This window comes from Sinocyclocheilus grahami, unplaced genomic scaffold (genome assembly GCF_001515645.1).
Source record: "Sinocyclocheilus grahami isolate Dianchi unplaced genomic scaffold, SAMN03320097.WGS_v1.1 scaffold220.1, whole genome shotgun sequence".
Classification (NCBI taxonomy): Eukaryota; Metazoa; Chordata; class Actinopteri; order Cypriniformes; family Cyprinidae; genus Sinocyclocheilus; species Sinocyclocheilus grahami.
The window spans coordinates 983707-1002317 of NW_015505399.1; the positions used below are offsets into that span (position 1 = coordinate 983707).

The 18611-nt window shown below is 40.5% G+C and overlaps 1 protein-coding gene across 1 annotated transcript in view; it reads right to left on the bottom strand.

Annotated features, from left to right (window-relative positions):
- nrp2b (neuropilin 2b) overlaps positions 1-18611 on the bottom strand; it is a 67871-nt gene that overhangs the window by 11866 nt on the left and 37394 nt on the right. The window contains exons 8-12 of the mRNA XM_016287305.1: positions 14583-14727; positions 11952-12301; positions 10378-10522; positions 2317-2394; positions 1244-1387 (exon numbers count right to left, since the gene is read on the bottom strand). Of these exons, the coding sequence (XP_016142791.1) occupies positions 1244-1387; positions 2317-2394; positions 10378-10522; positions 11952-12301; positions 14583-14727 (862 nt within the window). The remainder of the gene's footprint in view (positions 1-1243; positions 1388-2316; positions 2395-10377; positions 10523-11951; positions 12302-14582; positions 14728-18611) is intronic.

The window sequence follows — 18611 nt, forward strand, 5'->3', positions numbered from 1 at the left end:
ATATATATATATATATATAAAGGTATATTTTATGACGATACACCAACACTTCAATAGAGGATGTAGTCAAAAGAGAAGGCCCCAGATGATGTACTTTTGCCAAGTAAGACATGTTCCTGGATCAACATCTTTTGTTGATCCTGGTTCAACATTACTGTCCAAAAATACAGACTTAGCCCAATCCCCACCCCTAAACCTAACCTTGCCCATAATTTACTCCTAAAATCAGAGGGAAATGATAGCTGATTAACTAGGGTGTAGAAGCACCTAATCCTGATTGTAAGCCTAAAATTGACATTTTCTGAAAAGTTATCTCTCAATTCTGATTGGTTAATTGGAATGATGTTCCAGGATCAACAAGGATGTTGATCCAGGAACATGTTGTACTAAAGCACTACTTGCAGCAATGTTAGGAATGTATTGTGTACTTGTGTTATGAATTGGATTCAGACACATTTCAGACCCCAACAACATGTGAAATCGAGCTTGAGTACCTAGAAGTTTTTTTTTTTTTTTGCATTAGGGGATCTACACAGTTTGTTTGGAGAAGGTGAGGAATGTGAAGTGACACCCCTGGTGTAAAAGAGTGAAGAAACACAAGAGAAGGTCTCGAGCTTAGGGGTGCTTTTAGTTTGGGAATGGTTTAAACAGGAGAGGATTCTTTCCTTTTGACTGATCTTTCTTTAAATCCTGACATGTGGAAAACAGCAAAGATTGTTTTAACAGCCTCACAAGGCAGAGTGCTCCAAGAAAGCATGGGGGACACAGAGAACTGTATATTTGTGTGTGTGCTCAGAATTAGTGAAGCACTCCCAATTTTTTTTAAGCAGGGTTGATAAAGGTCAGGTAAGCTCAGGGATATGAAGAGAGGAACAAACTCCCAGAGGAGGAACAAGGATGGACTGAGAGTGACAGATACTATTCCCAGATTTCAACTATCACATTAATTACACACCAGTAATGAGACGGCTGGATGGAATATGAGAGGTGAGCGCTTGTGCTTGTTTATATGTGCTAGTAAAGAGGACAAGGGCAAAGGAAGGTCTGAAAACGTCTTTTGTGCAGTGCGGCCACCATACAGCACTAAACTTTTTTTCAGACCTTCTACCACGGTTCCTGTTTATTTCCTCAATTATTCTTATTAAACAAGCAAAATTCCCAATGTTTATGTTTGAAGAGATTAGTGTAAAGATTTGTTAGTTTGTTTTAGGCTATGTAATATCTTTTATTAAGATGGACTTACTGTCAGCTCCCATTGTCAGGTCCAGACTAGGACTAGAGGAACTATACAGAGACCACTTCAGATCGGACATGGGGTCATGGGTCCATCCACACATACTCTGCTCAAAGTCACACAGACCACCCAGAGACGAGAGAGTGATGGGAGCTGAGGAGAGAGAGAAAGAGAGAGCAAACCAGATTATACTAATTTTCCATGACCTCAGACCCTGCTGTAGGCTCTCCCATAAAACACACATACTGTATGTGCCTCGTGAAATCTATAGACATATTTGTCTAACTGCATAGCTGACTATACTTGTGTAAAATTATCTTGGTGTAAAGCCTACATAGTCCTATTATAAACTTATTTTGTACTTGTATATTTTATATATTATATATGTAGAGATTTGTCTAATTTTACATACACAGATTCCTGTCTCGCTGCATCTGTACAGATTTGTATCTCACTGTATGTGGCAGATTGCAGTTTGACAGTATGTGACAGATTTCACTGTAGGTGAAAATTTACAGTCTCACTGTATTTGAAAGATTGCCATTTCAGTAAATATGCACAGATTCTTGTCTCACTGTACAGTATATGCACTGACTGGCTCTGCTGCTGCTGGTGCTGTGTTAACATGCAGACACCCAGAGACTCCAGCACAGCCTCATCTACATGGAGTGCTGTGCCTCAGCATTTAGCGGGCCTCCGTCAGCCATCCATCCAAAGGCATGCTGCTATGCTAGTTAGCATAATGTTAGCATTCATGCTGCGAGCCTCTACTCATCAACAGATAAGTGTGTACAAATGGAGGGGCGGCAATCTGTTAGTAGAGCTCTGGGAAAAGCAAGGCTGCAATTACACTGAAGAGTACTGTAAATAAAAGTGTATGTGTGCATGTGTGATATACTGAAATGCTTGCTTATTTAACACAAAGAAAGACATGCTCTTGATATTCTCATTTCATGTCAGTAAGGTTTTGAGCCTTTGTAATACACATAGATAAGATTGAATTAATTGATTTCCACTCTGTAATGAGATCTGATCTCATTCACTACAGTAATATATTCTGGTAAGGTGCTCTGTTTGATTACCTGGTGTCCTGTGGGCAGTACTTGACTCCTCGTGAGGAGGGAGGGTAGGCGTTGCAGTGTCAGGAATGGTGGTAGATTCTAAAAGAAAGTAAAAAAACAGCACATATTTGAAATAAGACATTTACTGTGGACTGGAAAAACTCGTGAGGCACTCTAAAAAAGATCCTTGTACCAGTTCTGATTTATATGCAAGTCTGCCTAACACACACACACACACTCAGGTTTGTTTTTGTGAAAAGTGGGGACATCCCACAGGAGTAATGGTTTTTATACTGTACAGACCGTATATTCTATTGCCCTACACCAACCCTACCCCTAAACCTACCCCTTACAGGAAACTATGTGCTATTTCAGATTTTCAATACACTCCATTCTGTGTGATTTATATGCGTTTTGAAAAGTGGGGACATGGGGTAATGTCACCTTCTCCTTGTAATGTCATACCCTTGTCATTATACAAATTTATGTCCTCATTTGTCACAAAAACGCGCACACACACACACACACACACACACAGGCAAACACTCCTCAGATTTGAAATGACAGAATAATCACACACAGGCATGCATGCACACCAGCGTTTGTCCTCCAAAAAGTGGCCACAACCACCAGACACACGTGAAACAGACTGAGACAATTAAAAATGTGCAATGCACCACGTGCACACATTGTGCGTTTACAATAAGAGAAATATTACAAAACCACAACTAGAGAAAAATTCGGAGCATCTGAGAACTATTTACTGTGAAATGCTCCAATTGAGAGAGAGAAAGTATATTCTGTAGAATAAACGGTTCATCAGGACTGCCATTACACCTCAGACCACTGCAGTTACTGTACCAGTTACCCACAATGCCTTTCAATGTGAAACCACTGTTACCACAGCTATTTTCCATGAGTCACAAAACCTATAAAGAGGTTCCCTCCACTAACACTGTCTATCGCTGACTTTCATTTCATACAACAACAAAGTTCTCTCCTTTAGCCTTATTTCTCTTCTTTCTCTCCACATCTCTCATCTAGGAATTAATGTTGTGTTTTGGCTAAAACAACACAAGCCAGACGGCAACCAAAACTTCAGTGTCGGCGAATGCAACAGTGCTCTTGCGTGGTTTCTGCGGTGATAATTTGTTATGACAGAAAATGTTAAATCAGCCATTGCATCTCTCTTCGTTCCCCACGGGGGATCGAGCGAATGAAGATTTAGAGACAACGAGGCGTAAATGAGTAATGATTGTCAGCTCTTAAAGTCATTAATGTCATTACTCTTAACAATTCCCCGCTTAACTGGCAAATACGTGAGTGGCGTAACACTAATCATGCAGACACTTTAGCACAACATGAAAAGGAGAGGCCTACTGTAATATTAATATGTTATTAATTTCTATAAGCGGGTGCGTACATGAAAGGGATGCACCAGCTGGCTGCTTCTGACATTAAACTCTATTAATTTTCTGCCCTTTACAAATGCAATTAACCTCCCAGCAAGTCCTGGATATCTGGGAACTGAGAGCTCTCTCTCTCACTCACCTAACACACCTTTCATTCTTTAGTCTCACATGCGTTAAGTGTGAGACAATCCTGTCCCGACTAATGCACACCACTATTCAAACGTTTGGGATTGGTAAAACTTTTAAAAACATTTTTTTTAATGAAAAAAGTCTCTTATGCTCACCAAGACTGCATTTATTTGATTAAAAATACAGTAAACATTTATATTGTGAAATATTATTGCAATTTAAAATAACTGTTTTCTATTGTAATTTATTTAAAAATTAAATTTATTTATGTGATTGTAAAGCTGAATTTTCAGCATCATTACTCCAGGCTTCAGTGTCACATGATCCTTCAGAAATCATTCTAATACACTGATCTGCTGCTCAAGATACATTTCTTATTATTAAGGTAGAAAACAGTTGTGCTACTTAATGTTTTTGCAGAAACCATGATATATATTTTTTCAGGATCCTTTGGAGAATATAAAGTTTAAAAGAACAGCATTTGAAATAGAAATCTTTGTGGCATTATATGCCTTTACTGTCACTTTTGATCATTTTAATGCATTCTTGTTAAATAAAAGTATACATTTCTTTGAAAAAATCATATTAATAACGACCTTTTGAACAGTAGTGAATGTTTCCCTTGTTAACAGGATGAGACAAGTATCACAGTAATCATAGGCTGATCAAACAGGTGTTTTCATTTACTTGTCAGTTAGGATAATCTTTAATAATTTTCAATATTATTTACGAAAATGTTAAGATGGACACCTGATATTTCTCTTCAAATGACACTCATTTCTATTCACTCTATGTGAAATATGCTGCTGATTTCTCCTGATACCTGAAGCTCAAGCTATGGATCAGAGCAAGACACGGCAATAGATTTCCAATATGCTCCAAAGCTCTATTGACGCAGTCAATTGATCTGGATCCCAGAACTCTCTGGGCGTCGGCCTGAGATTTCCTCCACAGCCTGATAACACATTAAGGCCATGAAATGCTTCCAAGTCTAAAAGACAGACCAGATATTTACAAGCAAGGGCTTGTTTTGGGGTCACTCCTCCTCACCCTGAAGGATTACCTTGTTTTTAACCTCTGGATTCAGGGCACAGAGCAGAGTCAGCCCTGGTTCCTCTCTCATGGGCCCCTCTCAGTCTTGGCAATCTCTGACTCAGCGTTTTCATAGCAAGATGGAAAAAATGTTCAATTATGTAGAAAGCCTTGGAGTAAATCTATGCCCCTGGCAGGGGGAACGGCTGTACTTCAGCGGCTGACTGAGATATTGAGCAGACACTGCATTACAAGGGAAAACATAGACTGATGTGCATTTGGGAGATTGTGTGGAGTAACAATCAGAGAACAGGAGTGAGATGTTCAAGTCACAACCACATTAAACGAAATAGTAAACACACACACGCATACTTAAACACTGACGCTTATTCATATGCAACCTAATTCAACTTTTCCAACTTGAAAGACGAGACTTTTGGCCTCTAGAATTCAAAAACAAAGCCATTTTCCAGCAGCACTGAACTTATTAAAGCTTTTGTCTCTGTGTCTTTTGAACACAGAAAGTAACAGAAGGTTTATCGTGTTATCTCTGAGCTAGTAAATTCCCCAAATACAAACGCACAGACACACACACTGAGTTCAGACAGGCCTGTTTGCTAGGCCTCTGATAAGGACTTTCCTCGTGAGCTCAGTTAAACCAACAAATCATCTCCAGGTGATGGATATCAAATATGCTTCACATGCCTAGAAATATTCAGGCTCAGAGTGTTCATATTCACATCAGATGTCCTCAGAGAACCCTGCTTCAAAACAACAGTTGCGATTTATAAAACCAATCTTCGACTGGCTCGATGGAGAGTGAATACAAACATTTAAAATGTAAGAAAATACAGTTACAAAATGAAGAAGGATCATCTTCAAAACAGTTTACAAAGTTATACACTGCACCTAACCCTGGCTAAAATGCTATGGTGGGTTGTTTAGCACCAGATATCAATCATAAACCTTCTTAACGCTTGACTATATGCAGATGTGTTGCATGTGTTAAACAACGATGGCAAACCCTTAATTGCAGTGATTAAGCTACAGTATGTTTCAGTAGATTTTACCAAAAGAGTTTAGCCGAAATAAAATTTCAAACCCGATCTTATGAGAAAACAACTATTTTACGAGTTGGTGTTTTCATATGAATTCATTTGTTTCGATTCATACAAAAACAAAAAAAAACAAAAACAACCAAAGTATAATGGTCCACCCCTAAACACAACCATCAATGGGGTGTAAGCAGACGAAACAGACGTGTACGAAGCAGTATGAAAACAAATAAGCTGATTCAAATTCATAAGAATTCACCACCATTTCGCCAAAATGTTAAATAATTACAATTTGCCATGAGAGTGTTTGAAAATTCAGTCATCACTTACTCACCCTCATGTTGTTCCAAACCTGTATTGACTTTATTTCTTCTACAGAACATAAAAGTTGATGTTCTGGAAAAATGTCAGGTTTTTTTTTGTGTCTACTGTGAAAGTCAAATGGGTCCAGTGTTGTTTTGGACTCCACTGAATAGTTGAAACAGTTGAAATACTCTTCAAAATATATTTTTAATAAAGTCACACAGGTTTTGACAGAATTATATTTTTTGGGAGAACTAAAAGTATACATGAGGTTTCCAGTAGGAAAGCTGTACTGTACACTGGAAAGACCATATAGTATGCACGCATTATATAAGGAAGAGCTGGGAAGACGTGCTGTATGGAAAAAGAGGAGGGGAGGAGTGGAGATCAACTTAAATATTTACACTGGGAGGATATGAAGAATGACATGTGGGCTTTGTGGGTAAATGCCTGTGTGCAAACATGGGTTGTGTAGGGGGACTACACTAAATAGAAACATGTGGTTGATAACTTCAAAGAACCAATTCAACTAGACGAGGGAAGCTGCTGTCCTTCAGCTCACATTCATCCATCCCGATAGAGAGATAGCAGTGAAAGATGGTGCAGAGCCAGAGAGCAGAGAGAAGTGATTACACTCTCCTCGTCAAAGATGAGAAGAAGTGGAAACAATTTTCCATCACATCACCAGCTGCCCAGGCAAGGAATGTTGTGTCCTAAACCACACCACTGTTGCCGTGATGGACAGCCACAGGCCCCGTCCACACATCTGAGAGTGATCAGTGAGCACTGCACATGCTGAGATCTATTTCTTTCTCTTTCAGGTGTGTGGCATTCTTGTTCACCCATGGATGGTGTGTTTATGTTAGTACCATGTGTGGGCGATAGGTTAGAGCAGAACTGAGACTCGAAACTCAAATGCTTTTAAGGCAAGTCAGCTCACTCATTGACCATCTTGGCCCTTGCCAGCTATTTTATGTCTAAGTAATAGGCATAAAATACAGCTCCTATATACTTGAATAGTAAAAGTCTGTCCCTCCACTTAGCCTGAGCAGGGAGAGACATCCAGATGAGCCCAGTCTCAAAGGTTGCACGCTATGGTAAAGGTGTATCTCTGCAGCTCCTGCGATTCTGAGACAAGTTGCACCCAGCAGAGGTCACTGTCCTCACTCTTTCTACCCCTCTCTCACTCTCTGTTCTCCAAGAGACAGGAACCTCTAGCTTGACGTGAGTCCAGTAATGAATAATAGACAAGGATGCCTGATTGAAAAGTCCCTCTGTGTCTTTCACGGTCTTGCTCTCACAAGGTCTGTCTGCCACGCCTCTGTTTATTTATTCATCAATTCATTATTTCTCTCCTCGTGTCCTCTCACTCTAAATTTCCTGCCTCCGGGAGAGTGATGGGATTTGGGGACAAAATCGTAGCTTAGCCACAGCTCAGAATAACGCCAGGAATGCATGACATTAGTTTACGTGTATTTGTAGAGTATATAGGAGCAGTATGGTATACTATATTTAATGATATATGATTTCAGTTTGACAAATGTAATGCACAGTTAAATGGTCATTATCATTAAATAAACCCTGTCAGGGTGATCAGAACCAAGGCATGGAGTACATGACTGTGCATTATCCTGCTTATTACATGGCTGCTTACCAAATAAATGGACATTAAATATTGATTTGAGTCTAAATTGTTTTGCATGTAAGAAGAAAGAGACTGTATTATGATACGAGAGAAATTGTTTGCTTGGGGACAATGGTCACTTTTACAGTTATGCGGTTATTATACCACTCAGAATCAAGTATTCCAGAGATAATAACTTGTATTAACCTCTCTTTATGTGAAATTAAATGTGTGTTTGTGTGTGTTCGGGAAGTATACAACTATGAACGCAGTGGCAGATGTGTGCGATTGGCGTAAACATCTCTGTTCAGTGGAGTGAGACTGATGTAGCCCTGTGAATATTTAACGTCTCTCTCTCTACGAATCCCCATGGCCCCTCAAAATCAGAACAACAGCAGCCCCGGCCCCTGCGTCACTCACCCTCGCACCCCAGCTGCAAACAACCACAATTTACCAAAAGTACAGTGTGCTTTAGAGAGCCAGATTAGGACTATCTCATTCAAACGAGGTCTTCAACGTAGGTCTGTATGTTTTTTGTTGTCAAACGGCTCCTTTGAGGACCGGTACCGTTAGTGATCACAGTGGATGTGCCTAACAGATGGTAGGAAATGAAACAGCCATAATGTTATGCATACGGGTAGAAACAAAGAAAGTACAAAAGAAAAATACACACGGTTCAAAGTCACATGTAAGTGTATATAACACTGCTGTAGCTGGGGGCGTTGTGTTTTGTATTTTTTATTAAAACTGATCATTCTGACTATAAAATCTGCCTTGAAAAGCCAATGAATACACACACCAGTGGTTGCACATCATTTGCATCAAATATTGCTATATATTGCTACATGCATTAGCCTTCATGAATTGTTTATCTATTATTATTAATCCGTTTTGTCATGCCCAAAGCCATAGTATAAAAACAAAACAAAACCCTTCTTCACTCCCCCTCACACCCTAACTGCAAACAACAACTATTCACAAATCACAAAAGTAAAAACAAAACAAAACACTCAAACTCTGTCCCTCACCCTAACACAAACAACCACAATTTACAAAAGTAAAAACTAAATATAAAACAAAAAACAAAACAAATCAATACAAAAAACATAAAACAAAACACTCAAACCCTGCTTCACTCACCCTCACACGGCAGCTGCAACCAACCACAATTTACAAAAGTACAGTTTGCTTTAGAAAGCTGAATTAGGACGATCTCACTCAAACCGTAGGCCTGTATGTTTTTTGTTGTCAAACGGCTCCTTTGAGGACCGGTACTGTTAGTGATCACTGTGGATGTGCCTAACAGATGGTAGGAAACGAAACAGCCATAATGTTGTGCGTACGGGCAGAAACAAAGAAAGTATGAAAGAAAAATACACACAATTCAAAGTCACATGCAAGTATATATAACACACAAGTGTGTTTGTGTGTCTCGGGATCTGCATGTGATTAGATTTACTAGGCCTGGAGATTAGGAACTGGGGCTGTAGTTTCAACAGTGAGTGGGGTAGATTGAGCCCCCTGTGTCTCGAACATCTGGTGCGCAGTTGTGCGCTGCAGAGTCTCACCGCACTGTCATCGAATTCCCTCACGCAAACATAACCGTGTGTACACAAACACAATCGACCGTCAGTCCATTTTTCGTCACTCATTAACTCACTGGCTTTGATCCCTCCCTTATTTCTTTCATCCGCTTGATTATCCTCTCTTTCTCTCTCTTGATCTTTCGCTCTCATTCATTTATGGCCCACAGGGTCTGTAAACCTGTGCCAGTATTGCACCAAGCACCGCTGATGACACATGAAGCTTTCATCCCGGATCTCATCTTCTGCCTGCAAAGTGCCACCAACTAACCCTGAGCCAGCACCGGCTCTCTGTCTGACTTTTCATTATGCCTTTCTCCTCCTGAAGTCCTGCCATGCTAATAAACCTGGGCACGGAGCCCTGAGGCTTCCCCTGGCCTCCACCCACATCGTCCTTTCTAGCAGTTCCTCTAATGCTCCTTCGCCCCCGGCGCTCTTGCAGACACAGAGCCATGAAGACAGCCCATCGATTACTGCCCCTCGGCCTGCTGCTTTATAAAGCCCAGGCCAGGTCCAGAGGGAGCAGCCATGTGTCCTTTTGGCTGATCGTCATGCTGTGACAGGTAAAAGATTCAAGAGGAGGAGATATGAAGGACATCGGGGACAGAGAGCAAAGATGGAAGTGACAGAGAGGCTGTAGGACTGCTCCGCTTCTTTCTACTGCTATAGCTGGGATATTAAAACGGATAATTCTGACTGTAAAATCTGGATGATATGCTGCCAGTAGCCAATGAATACACACATCTGTGACCGCACATGATTTGCATTATATATTAATATGAAGTTGCTACAGGCAATTTAAACAGCCTACAGCTAGGCTAATGAACTTTTATTACTCAGCGGATTAACTGTTTATCGTAATCATTATTTACGATATAAACAAATAAAAAAAATTAAAAACAAAACAAAAAAACTAAACAAAACAAAACATACACAGGTCTTACCTGGCAAGTCACAACCCAGTATCTCCAGTCTCATTCCGATGCCGGCGGGAGACCATCTCTCTGGATACACTCGGATAAACTGGGCCACAATCTCGTCAAAGCGACGGATCTCTGGGGTGTCGTAGTGCGTGTTACCCTCAAAAATCTGGAGGAGCAGAATCACAAAAGCACTTTAGTCCAGCTGTGTGATTGAGAGAAGAAAGCTACTGCATATTCTCTGTATTTCCGAGTCTCTGATGCAGCTCTGCAGCTCAGGTTTTAATTAACACAACTGTGGATGATTTCACTGGAATGTTATCAAAGCTTGCAGCCTAATTGAATTCTGCTCTCAGAGTGGGAGATTGGGAATCTAGAAGTGAAATGCTGAGTCGCTGAGATGAGCAGGAAAGAATGAAATGAGTCTGCTAATAATCTGATTCTGGTGAACTGTTCATTACTGTAGCCCTTTCAACGACCCACGATATTTAAATTTGCACGATTAACTAATTAACCTAATTCAACTCTAGTTTTATTCTTCCGTTCAGTACTCTCTGCTGGAAAAAACTTTAAATATTATGCGGTGGTTAGCGTGGTTAAGCTGGATTTTTACTGGTTCAAGGTGGTCTAATTGGCTTAACTGGCTTTCGACCAAGACCAGGCCGAAACCAGGTTTACCTAGATCAGTGGTTCTCAAAGTGTGGGGTGCGCCCACCAGGAGGGGAAAAGAAGCAGAAAAAGAAAAGAAATAAAACAGTAAACAGCCAAAGGACGTAACTTAGAATGGGAGATGGATCGGTTTGTGAAAGGGAAGAGAAAAGTCATAAATGAAGTCGCACAGACCCAGGCAGGTGCTGGTCATTTAAAAGCTAAATGCAGAAAATATGACGAGGCATAACTTGCTCTCGGCTTCACTCACTGTGTCTATACCAGACGCTACAATTGTCCAATCGCGCCGCAAGTCTACACTGGACGCGACAAAGCGACCGTTGAAAATCATTTTAACTTTGTGTCAGTACGTCATAAATAGAACAAGACATCAGTTTAATGATGGGGTTTTGACGTGTCGAGTCACATCCAGTGTACACAGCGTCACTGATTGTAATGGTTCTACTGTATTTTGCCGCTCGCGTCCGGTGTAGACACGGTGTTTAATGTCGTTGGTGAGGAGGAAAGCCTGTGTGTGTCCTATGCCTTAGCGGACAGCATGAAACCCACAAAAAATAAATAAATACCAGAGAGAATAATAATAACAATAACAGTTATTCTCTCTATGCTATTTTTCAATGTTTCAAGTGATGCAGGTGTTTGCGCCAGATTTTTTTAGTTTCAAAGGGGGGCGCGACCAAAAAAGTTTGAGAACCACTGACCTAGTTAATCAATTAGATCAACCTGAAACAGACTGAACCAGCTAGAATCTAAGTACAGCCAATTACCACTTTAACCCTTTAACTGTTTTCTCAACTCATTAGGAGACCTTAGTTTGGAAGCAGTAAAATAAAGTAAAATAATATAATTTTGTCTTTAAATTAAAAAACTTTGTTTTGATTGTTGTGTTTTTTCTTAGCAGCATTAAAGAAGTCCTGCATCGTTCTCACCTTTGGAAGATTGGTCTTGGAGTCGATGATGTAGCTCCAGTCTTTTCCATTCAAACTATGGGAAAGTTTATACTTCCGCACGAAGGCCCGGTTCTCTGCACTGGTACTGCCATCAACCCCGCGGGCCCCTTGCGTGATGATGCCCCGTACAGTTTTGGGGACTCCTAGGTCCACCTGCAGCCATTCTTCGCCAGCCACGGGCTGCGTGGGACTGGGAAACCACCCTGAGCGGCTGGCCACTAGTCGGGCCGCACCTGTGGCCCCATGGATGTCCCTCATGGAGGAAGCCGAAATCTGCGAGTCCGGGAGGAGGCCAGAGAGCATTCCCTGCATCTCGGAGCAAGGAGCGTCTGAGAGGAGGATTGACAAGCAGATGAGTTATGGTGAGGCAAAGAGGAATTGACATTTTAAGGCTGGAGAGATCAATGTTTCATGTTGTTATGTCATGAGAGAGGCCTTAGGAGTAAATAATAAATAAACAGAGCATGTGTGGGTGTGTTTTTTATGCGTACTTCCCCCCCGGAGTGGGTGTTTGTGTGTAGGATTTATTACAGGAAGAATTTCGTGTTTCAGTTTTTCTAGGTTCACCTCTACTAAAAAGCAAACCCACTCAACCCAAAACAGCCATTCTCTGGCTCAACCGGCACAAATACAAAAGGTACCAGAAATAAATTATTGATTTTGGCCTTTGGCTTAAACACGGAACAAAAGAACAGGAAAACAGGCTGGGGCATCTTGGTCAAGCCCATCCTAACAATCTCTAGTTGAATCACACCCAGAGGTACACCCACACTCCGACAGAAAGAGCAGTAAAACACAGAACGAGGCTAACGGTGCAAACGTGATCGATGGCTTCACGGGCATCTTTATGATCTCGGCTCTGCTGGATATCCCGCGGGCTGAGCATCACTCTTTCACAGGAAAGACAGGAAGGGCAGCGACACGCCTCACTGAAAGCAGCTTGTTCTGGGCTGGGTGCCCGAGGGACAACGGCCCCCGCGGGACTGCAGCAGGTCTAATATGGAGGCCAGTGGCATGTCCGTGCGTCGCTTGTGTCAGTGTTGAAAAAGACCCCGTCTCTAAAAGCACATTTGTCCTGCTCAGTGTCGACGAAAATAGGAGCGAATCACTGTTTAATAGCGTAATGATGGAGTGTGATGTCTCTGATAACATCAGTGCAAAAGCAGCTCACCTCCTTCATCTACTGCAGGACATGCTAACAGAATTAGGTGACTGCTATCTCCCCATCTCCATAAATAGCCAAACTCAATCAGGACCCTAAAGAGCTCTGATAAATACACATCTGAGCTCACTTGACAGGGACACAGTGGGCGTCTGGAACAATATTTGTCACGAGCAGTATGTGGGTTTGCTGCGTTTGAAAGTTCACATGAGACAGGGAAACTTACCTTATAGATCTATATCTACCTGTTTAGATATTACAGATATAGATAATTATATAAATAGGTAAATATTAAAATCTATCTTTATATACCCATTTATATCTACCTTTCTATCAACCAACCAATTAAAGGATTAGTTCACTTCCAGAATAAAATTTCCTGATAATTTACTCACCTCCATGCCATCCAAGATGTTCATGTTTCTTTCTTCAGTGGACAATAAATTAAGGTTTTTGAGGAACACATTTCAGAATTTTTCTCCATATAGTAGACTTCAGTGGGACCCAATGGGTTGAAAGTCCAAACTGCATGTTTAATGCAGCTTCAAAGGGCTCTACACGATCCCAGCTGAGGAATTAGGGTCTTATCTAGCAAAATGATTGGTCATTTTCTAAAAAAAAAAAAAGTGATACTTTTTAACCATAAATGCTCGTCTTGCACAAGCTCTGCAATGCGCATGCGTGACTTTATGCATTACATAATCATGTTGGAAAGGTCATGTGCGGTTAGTTCTTCATCTGTGTACTTTGGTTAAAAAAGGAAGGGTAGGGCGGAAAACTCCATCTCATTTTCTCCTCCAACTTCAAAATCGTCCGACATCGTTGTTTTACCTTTTTTGTAAAGGGCGTTTGACTTTCTTTGCACGTTCACTTTGTAAACACTGGGTTGGTACTTCTGCCTTCATCACAACATCCAATGTGATTACATAATGCGTGAGGTTGAGCTAGTGCAAGACAAGCATTTGTGGTTAAAAAGTATATAATTTAAATTTCTTTAGAAAATGACGATCGTTTCACTAGAAAGGACCCTTATTCCTCGGCTGGGATCGTGTAGAACCCTTTGAAGCTGCATTGAAACTACAATTTGGACCATTAACCTGTTGGCTCCCACTGGCGTCCACTATATGGAGAAAAATTCTGCTTTCATCAAAAACCTTAATTTCTTTTCAATTGAAGAAAGAGATATGAACATCTCAGATGACATTGGGGTGTGTAAATTATCAGGAAATTTTTATTCTGGAAGAGAACTAATCCTTTAAACACTCAACTTTTACTTAAAATTTTAGAAGATCCAACATTCAAAGTTTGTCTTTTTCTCAATATTTTATTTTTTAGATAATTTTATATCTAAAAGTTAAAAACCACAAACCAGCTCCCTTAAGGGCTGGTGAAACATTTTGAATTCTGTGCAGACTTGGAGAAAGATGTGTGGTGAGAGTTTTACTGACCCGTGATTTGACAGCCATAAAGTTCGAAGCGCAATGCGATTCCATTCTTCCATGTCTGAGGTCGGATGCGGACAAACCGAGCTAAGACAGGCTGGGGGATCCGGTTCAGGACCACCTCTGAGGGGTCTACGTTCGCATGGAAAACCTAAGGAGACAGAGAGAGAAAAAAGAGGGAGATTTATGACTATTCTGGAGGTGGTTTGGCTGAGGCCACACATTCAAAAACAAACTAACCTCACAAACAAGCACAAACTCTCGCACAGTAAGAGCTTCTTTACTGGGGTCAAGTGAGATTGTGACTTTAATCGCTGTTAAAATACACACACCACTGAACACACATATAGACGCCAATGTTCGCATCGTAAATTCAAACATGAAACGCTGTTTCCTCCACAATGAGTTAAGACAGTGAGAGTGTTTGAAGAATCAGTTGTCACTCTATGGGATTGAATGTTGTCACATAAAGACATTAAATCAGATCACATGTTTTTGGGTGTTGTCATTGTTTACATCAGTATGTCAGATGGATCATTAGTATTTCAGCAGGCAGCTCCCAGGGTATCACAGAAATATGCCATGTGCTTGGATGGACAAGATGACAAGCTTTGATAGCAAATCTCCATCTCTCCTCCCTCCTCAGAGACGCAAGTCTCCGTCAGGGTCTTTGTCTCCAGAGAAAGGAAGTAGGAAAGAGGAGAAAGACTAGAAGAGGGCGAGTCCTACTTCAGTGCACACACAGAAACAAAGCTTGGACCCTAAGGACCTGACCCGTCTCAGGATCCAATGACATCCGGGCCAGCTGGTCCGGGTCAGGTCTAATTTGGTAAATTGCCCCAATACGTCATAAAATAAAAGAAGAAAACTATGAACTGAAGACCTGTGGTCATTAATCATTGTGTATATGGTTAGTTAAAAGCAGAGACCTGGGGCAGTTGTTCAATTTTTCACATATTTCATCATAACTCTCAGATTACTACAAATCTACCTGCCATTTTTTGGTGTGTGAAACATTTAAATGTGCCAATATTTATAATACTATTAAAATATTAACACTGAGAAAGCTTCAACCACAATATTGAATTGAATACAGTAAGTAAGAGTATTGCAGATCTAATAAATGAAGGGCATATGGCAAATTGGGAAAAGACTCAAATAAATAAATTATGCCTTATTTTAATGTTATTTTTACATTATTATTATTATTATAATTGGTTTGTTTGTATTACAATCATGCCAATAAAAAAAGTATTTTTCCATTTCAAATTGAAATTGAAACTGAACAGAGCAATTGAGGTGGGGCTGAAACAGAAGACAAGTGAAACCTTGGGAAAAAGAGTGTAAAGCATGAGGAAGATTCAGACATGCATCACAGAAATCTGCTTTTGTTTAATGACCTCATGATGGAGTGTGTGACCTTGCCCCTTCACTGCCTGTGAAGTTTTTCAACACAGCACAGTATGTGAGAGCCAAGTGGTGTGTGTGTGCGTGTGTGACAACTGGGGGTAAGAAGTGTGTAATATATCACTTCTTAAGTGTGTGGGAGAGTCCTATTTCTCATGATTCACTGATAAAACCTAACACACACCCAGAACTTTTGAGAGAAAAGAAAAAAATATACATCAAGAAGCTTGTGAAATATTTCAAACTGTATTCATTCCAAAACTGTACTCTTGGCAGTGCTATTTTTGTATTATTTATATGCTTTTATAGGTTTATTAGCTTTTCTTTTTAGCTTTAATTACAATTTAATTAAATTTCAGTTTTAGTAACTTTGCTACTTCAACTTATTTTCCATTATTTTTAACATATATTTAACTTAGTCGGCAAGGCAACATTTCTATTTTATTTCAGAGGTGTGCTATTACTTTTGAGACTCACAGTTTTTAATGGGCAAATAAAACCCTTAGACTTGCATCGAAGGAAGAAACTAAGAGATTGATATATAGCTAAATCAATGGATATATGGTTATATATTTTGACATAACCACCTAGCAAACCGCTAAACCCACTAAAAACACATTATCAACCACCGACTACATCATTTCGTAGTTTCTCATGTGAAATTGCAAAATATTAATAATATAAAATTTTTTATTTACTGTTGCCCATGGACTGGGCGTCTCCCTTTCCTGGCTTCTGATTGGCCAACTTGTTTAATCCAAACCAGCAGGAAACTAGGAGCCGTGAGACTCTTATAACAGATGAACATGGTATATCACATGGGATTTAGGACAGAAGACCCACTGGTCATTATGGATGAAGTTCCAAGCTCAAAGAGGAGAGTGTTAACCATGAAGATGCCAAAATGATCAAAAAGCACTGAAAAAAAAAACTAAAAGGCATAACAGGATTGAGAAGTCCAATTACTGTGAGGACGTTAGGGAGCAGGCTGAGATGAAGCTGAAGAACGGTGATTTCCCACTGGCCCTCTAAGACAGAGGGAAAGGGGAAACGAGAGGAATGACAGAAATGACAAAGACCCGGACTCTGGCAGCAGCAGTCAATCTATAGAGGGGGCGGAGTCAGATACTGCTTCTAGCCAAGCTATACCTTTATTATTTCCTTTAGTCTTTCCCACACACGAGCACCTGCTAATGTTTTCTTTGCATCCCTGAGCTACAATGGCCCCTGACTGGTGTTGTGTTGACAGACACACAGGTGCTGGTAAAGACAGACTCCCACACACTGAAACAGGAGAACTGCTGTCAACCCTGCTGTCTACTGATACAAGGCCACCCTCGCACCCATTCCCTCCTTTACTTTGCCCTCACACTGTCGGTTTGTTGTTGTTTGCCTCTCACTATGCAGTCCAGGGGCAGATTTAGTGAATTGGGGGCCCCAGGCAAAATATAGGAATGGGGCCCTATACATTTGCACACATTTTCCTAGATCAACCTTGAGGTTCCATTTTGTTGTTTTCAGCATAAGCCTGTGTGCAAAGGCTGTCTAATTCTAAACTTTAAAATACATTTATTTTTAGTTGTTTTAACTACAAATTTAAGTGGTTAAATAAAACTGAAAAAATAATGAAAAGGCAATTATACATTTACACACCTAAAATACATATATCAAGAGCATGCTCACAGATGAGAACAAAACAGCGTTGGATGAGGTGGATTAAAGCCCTGCACGGGTCTCAAATATAGGCGGGTATTGTCTTATGACAGAAATGACAAAGACCCGGACTCTGACAGCAGCAGTCAATCTATAGAGGGGGCGGAGTCAGATACTGCTTCTAGCCAAGCTATACCTTTATTATTTCCTTTAGTCTTTCCCACACACGAGCACCTGCTAATGTTTTCTTTGCATCCCTGAGCTACAATGGCCCCTGACTGGTGTTGACAGACACACAGGTGCTGGTAAAGACAGACTCCCACACACTGAAACAGGAGAACTGCTGTCAACCCTGCTGTCTACTGATACAAGGCCACCCTCGCACCCATTCCCTCCTTTACTTTGCCCTCACACTGTCGGTTTGTTGTTGTTTGCCTCTCACTATGCAGTCCAGGGGCAGATTTAGTGAATTGGGGGCCCCAGGCAAAATATAGGAATGGGGCCCTATACATTTGCACACATTTTCCTAGATCAACCTTGAGGTTCCATTTTGTTGTTTTCAGCATAAGCCTGTGTGCAAAGGCTGTCTAATTCTAAACTTTAAAATACATTTATTTTTAGTTGTTTTAACTACAAATTTAAGTGGTTAAATAAAACTGAAAAAATAATGAAAAGGCAATTATACATTTACACACCTAAAATACATATATCAAGAGCATGCTCACAGATGAGAACAAAACAGCGTTGGATGAGGTGGATTAAAGCCCTGCACGGGTCTCAAATATAGGCGGGTATTGTCTTAATCCAGCAATGTTGGATCGGGTCTCAAAAAAGACGGGTCTCAAAAAACAAATTTTATCTAGCCCGTCTTTTTTCCCCCTTTTCCCCAAAAAAGCTTATACTACTGTTTCAGCTATTAAAATAGTTCAGTTTTGTATGTAATGGAAAAGTGATTAAATTTTGTTTCTTTTTTTT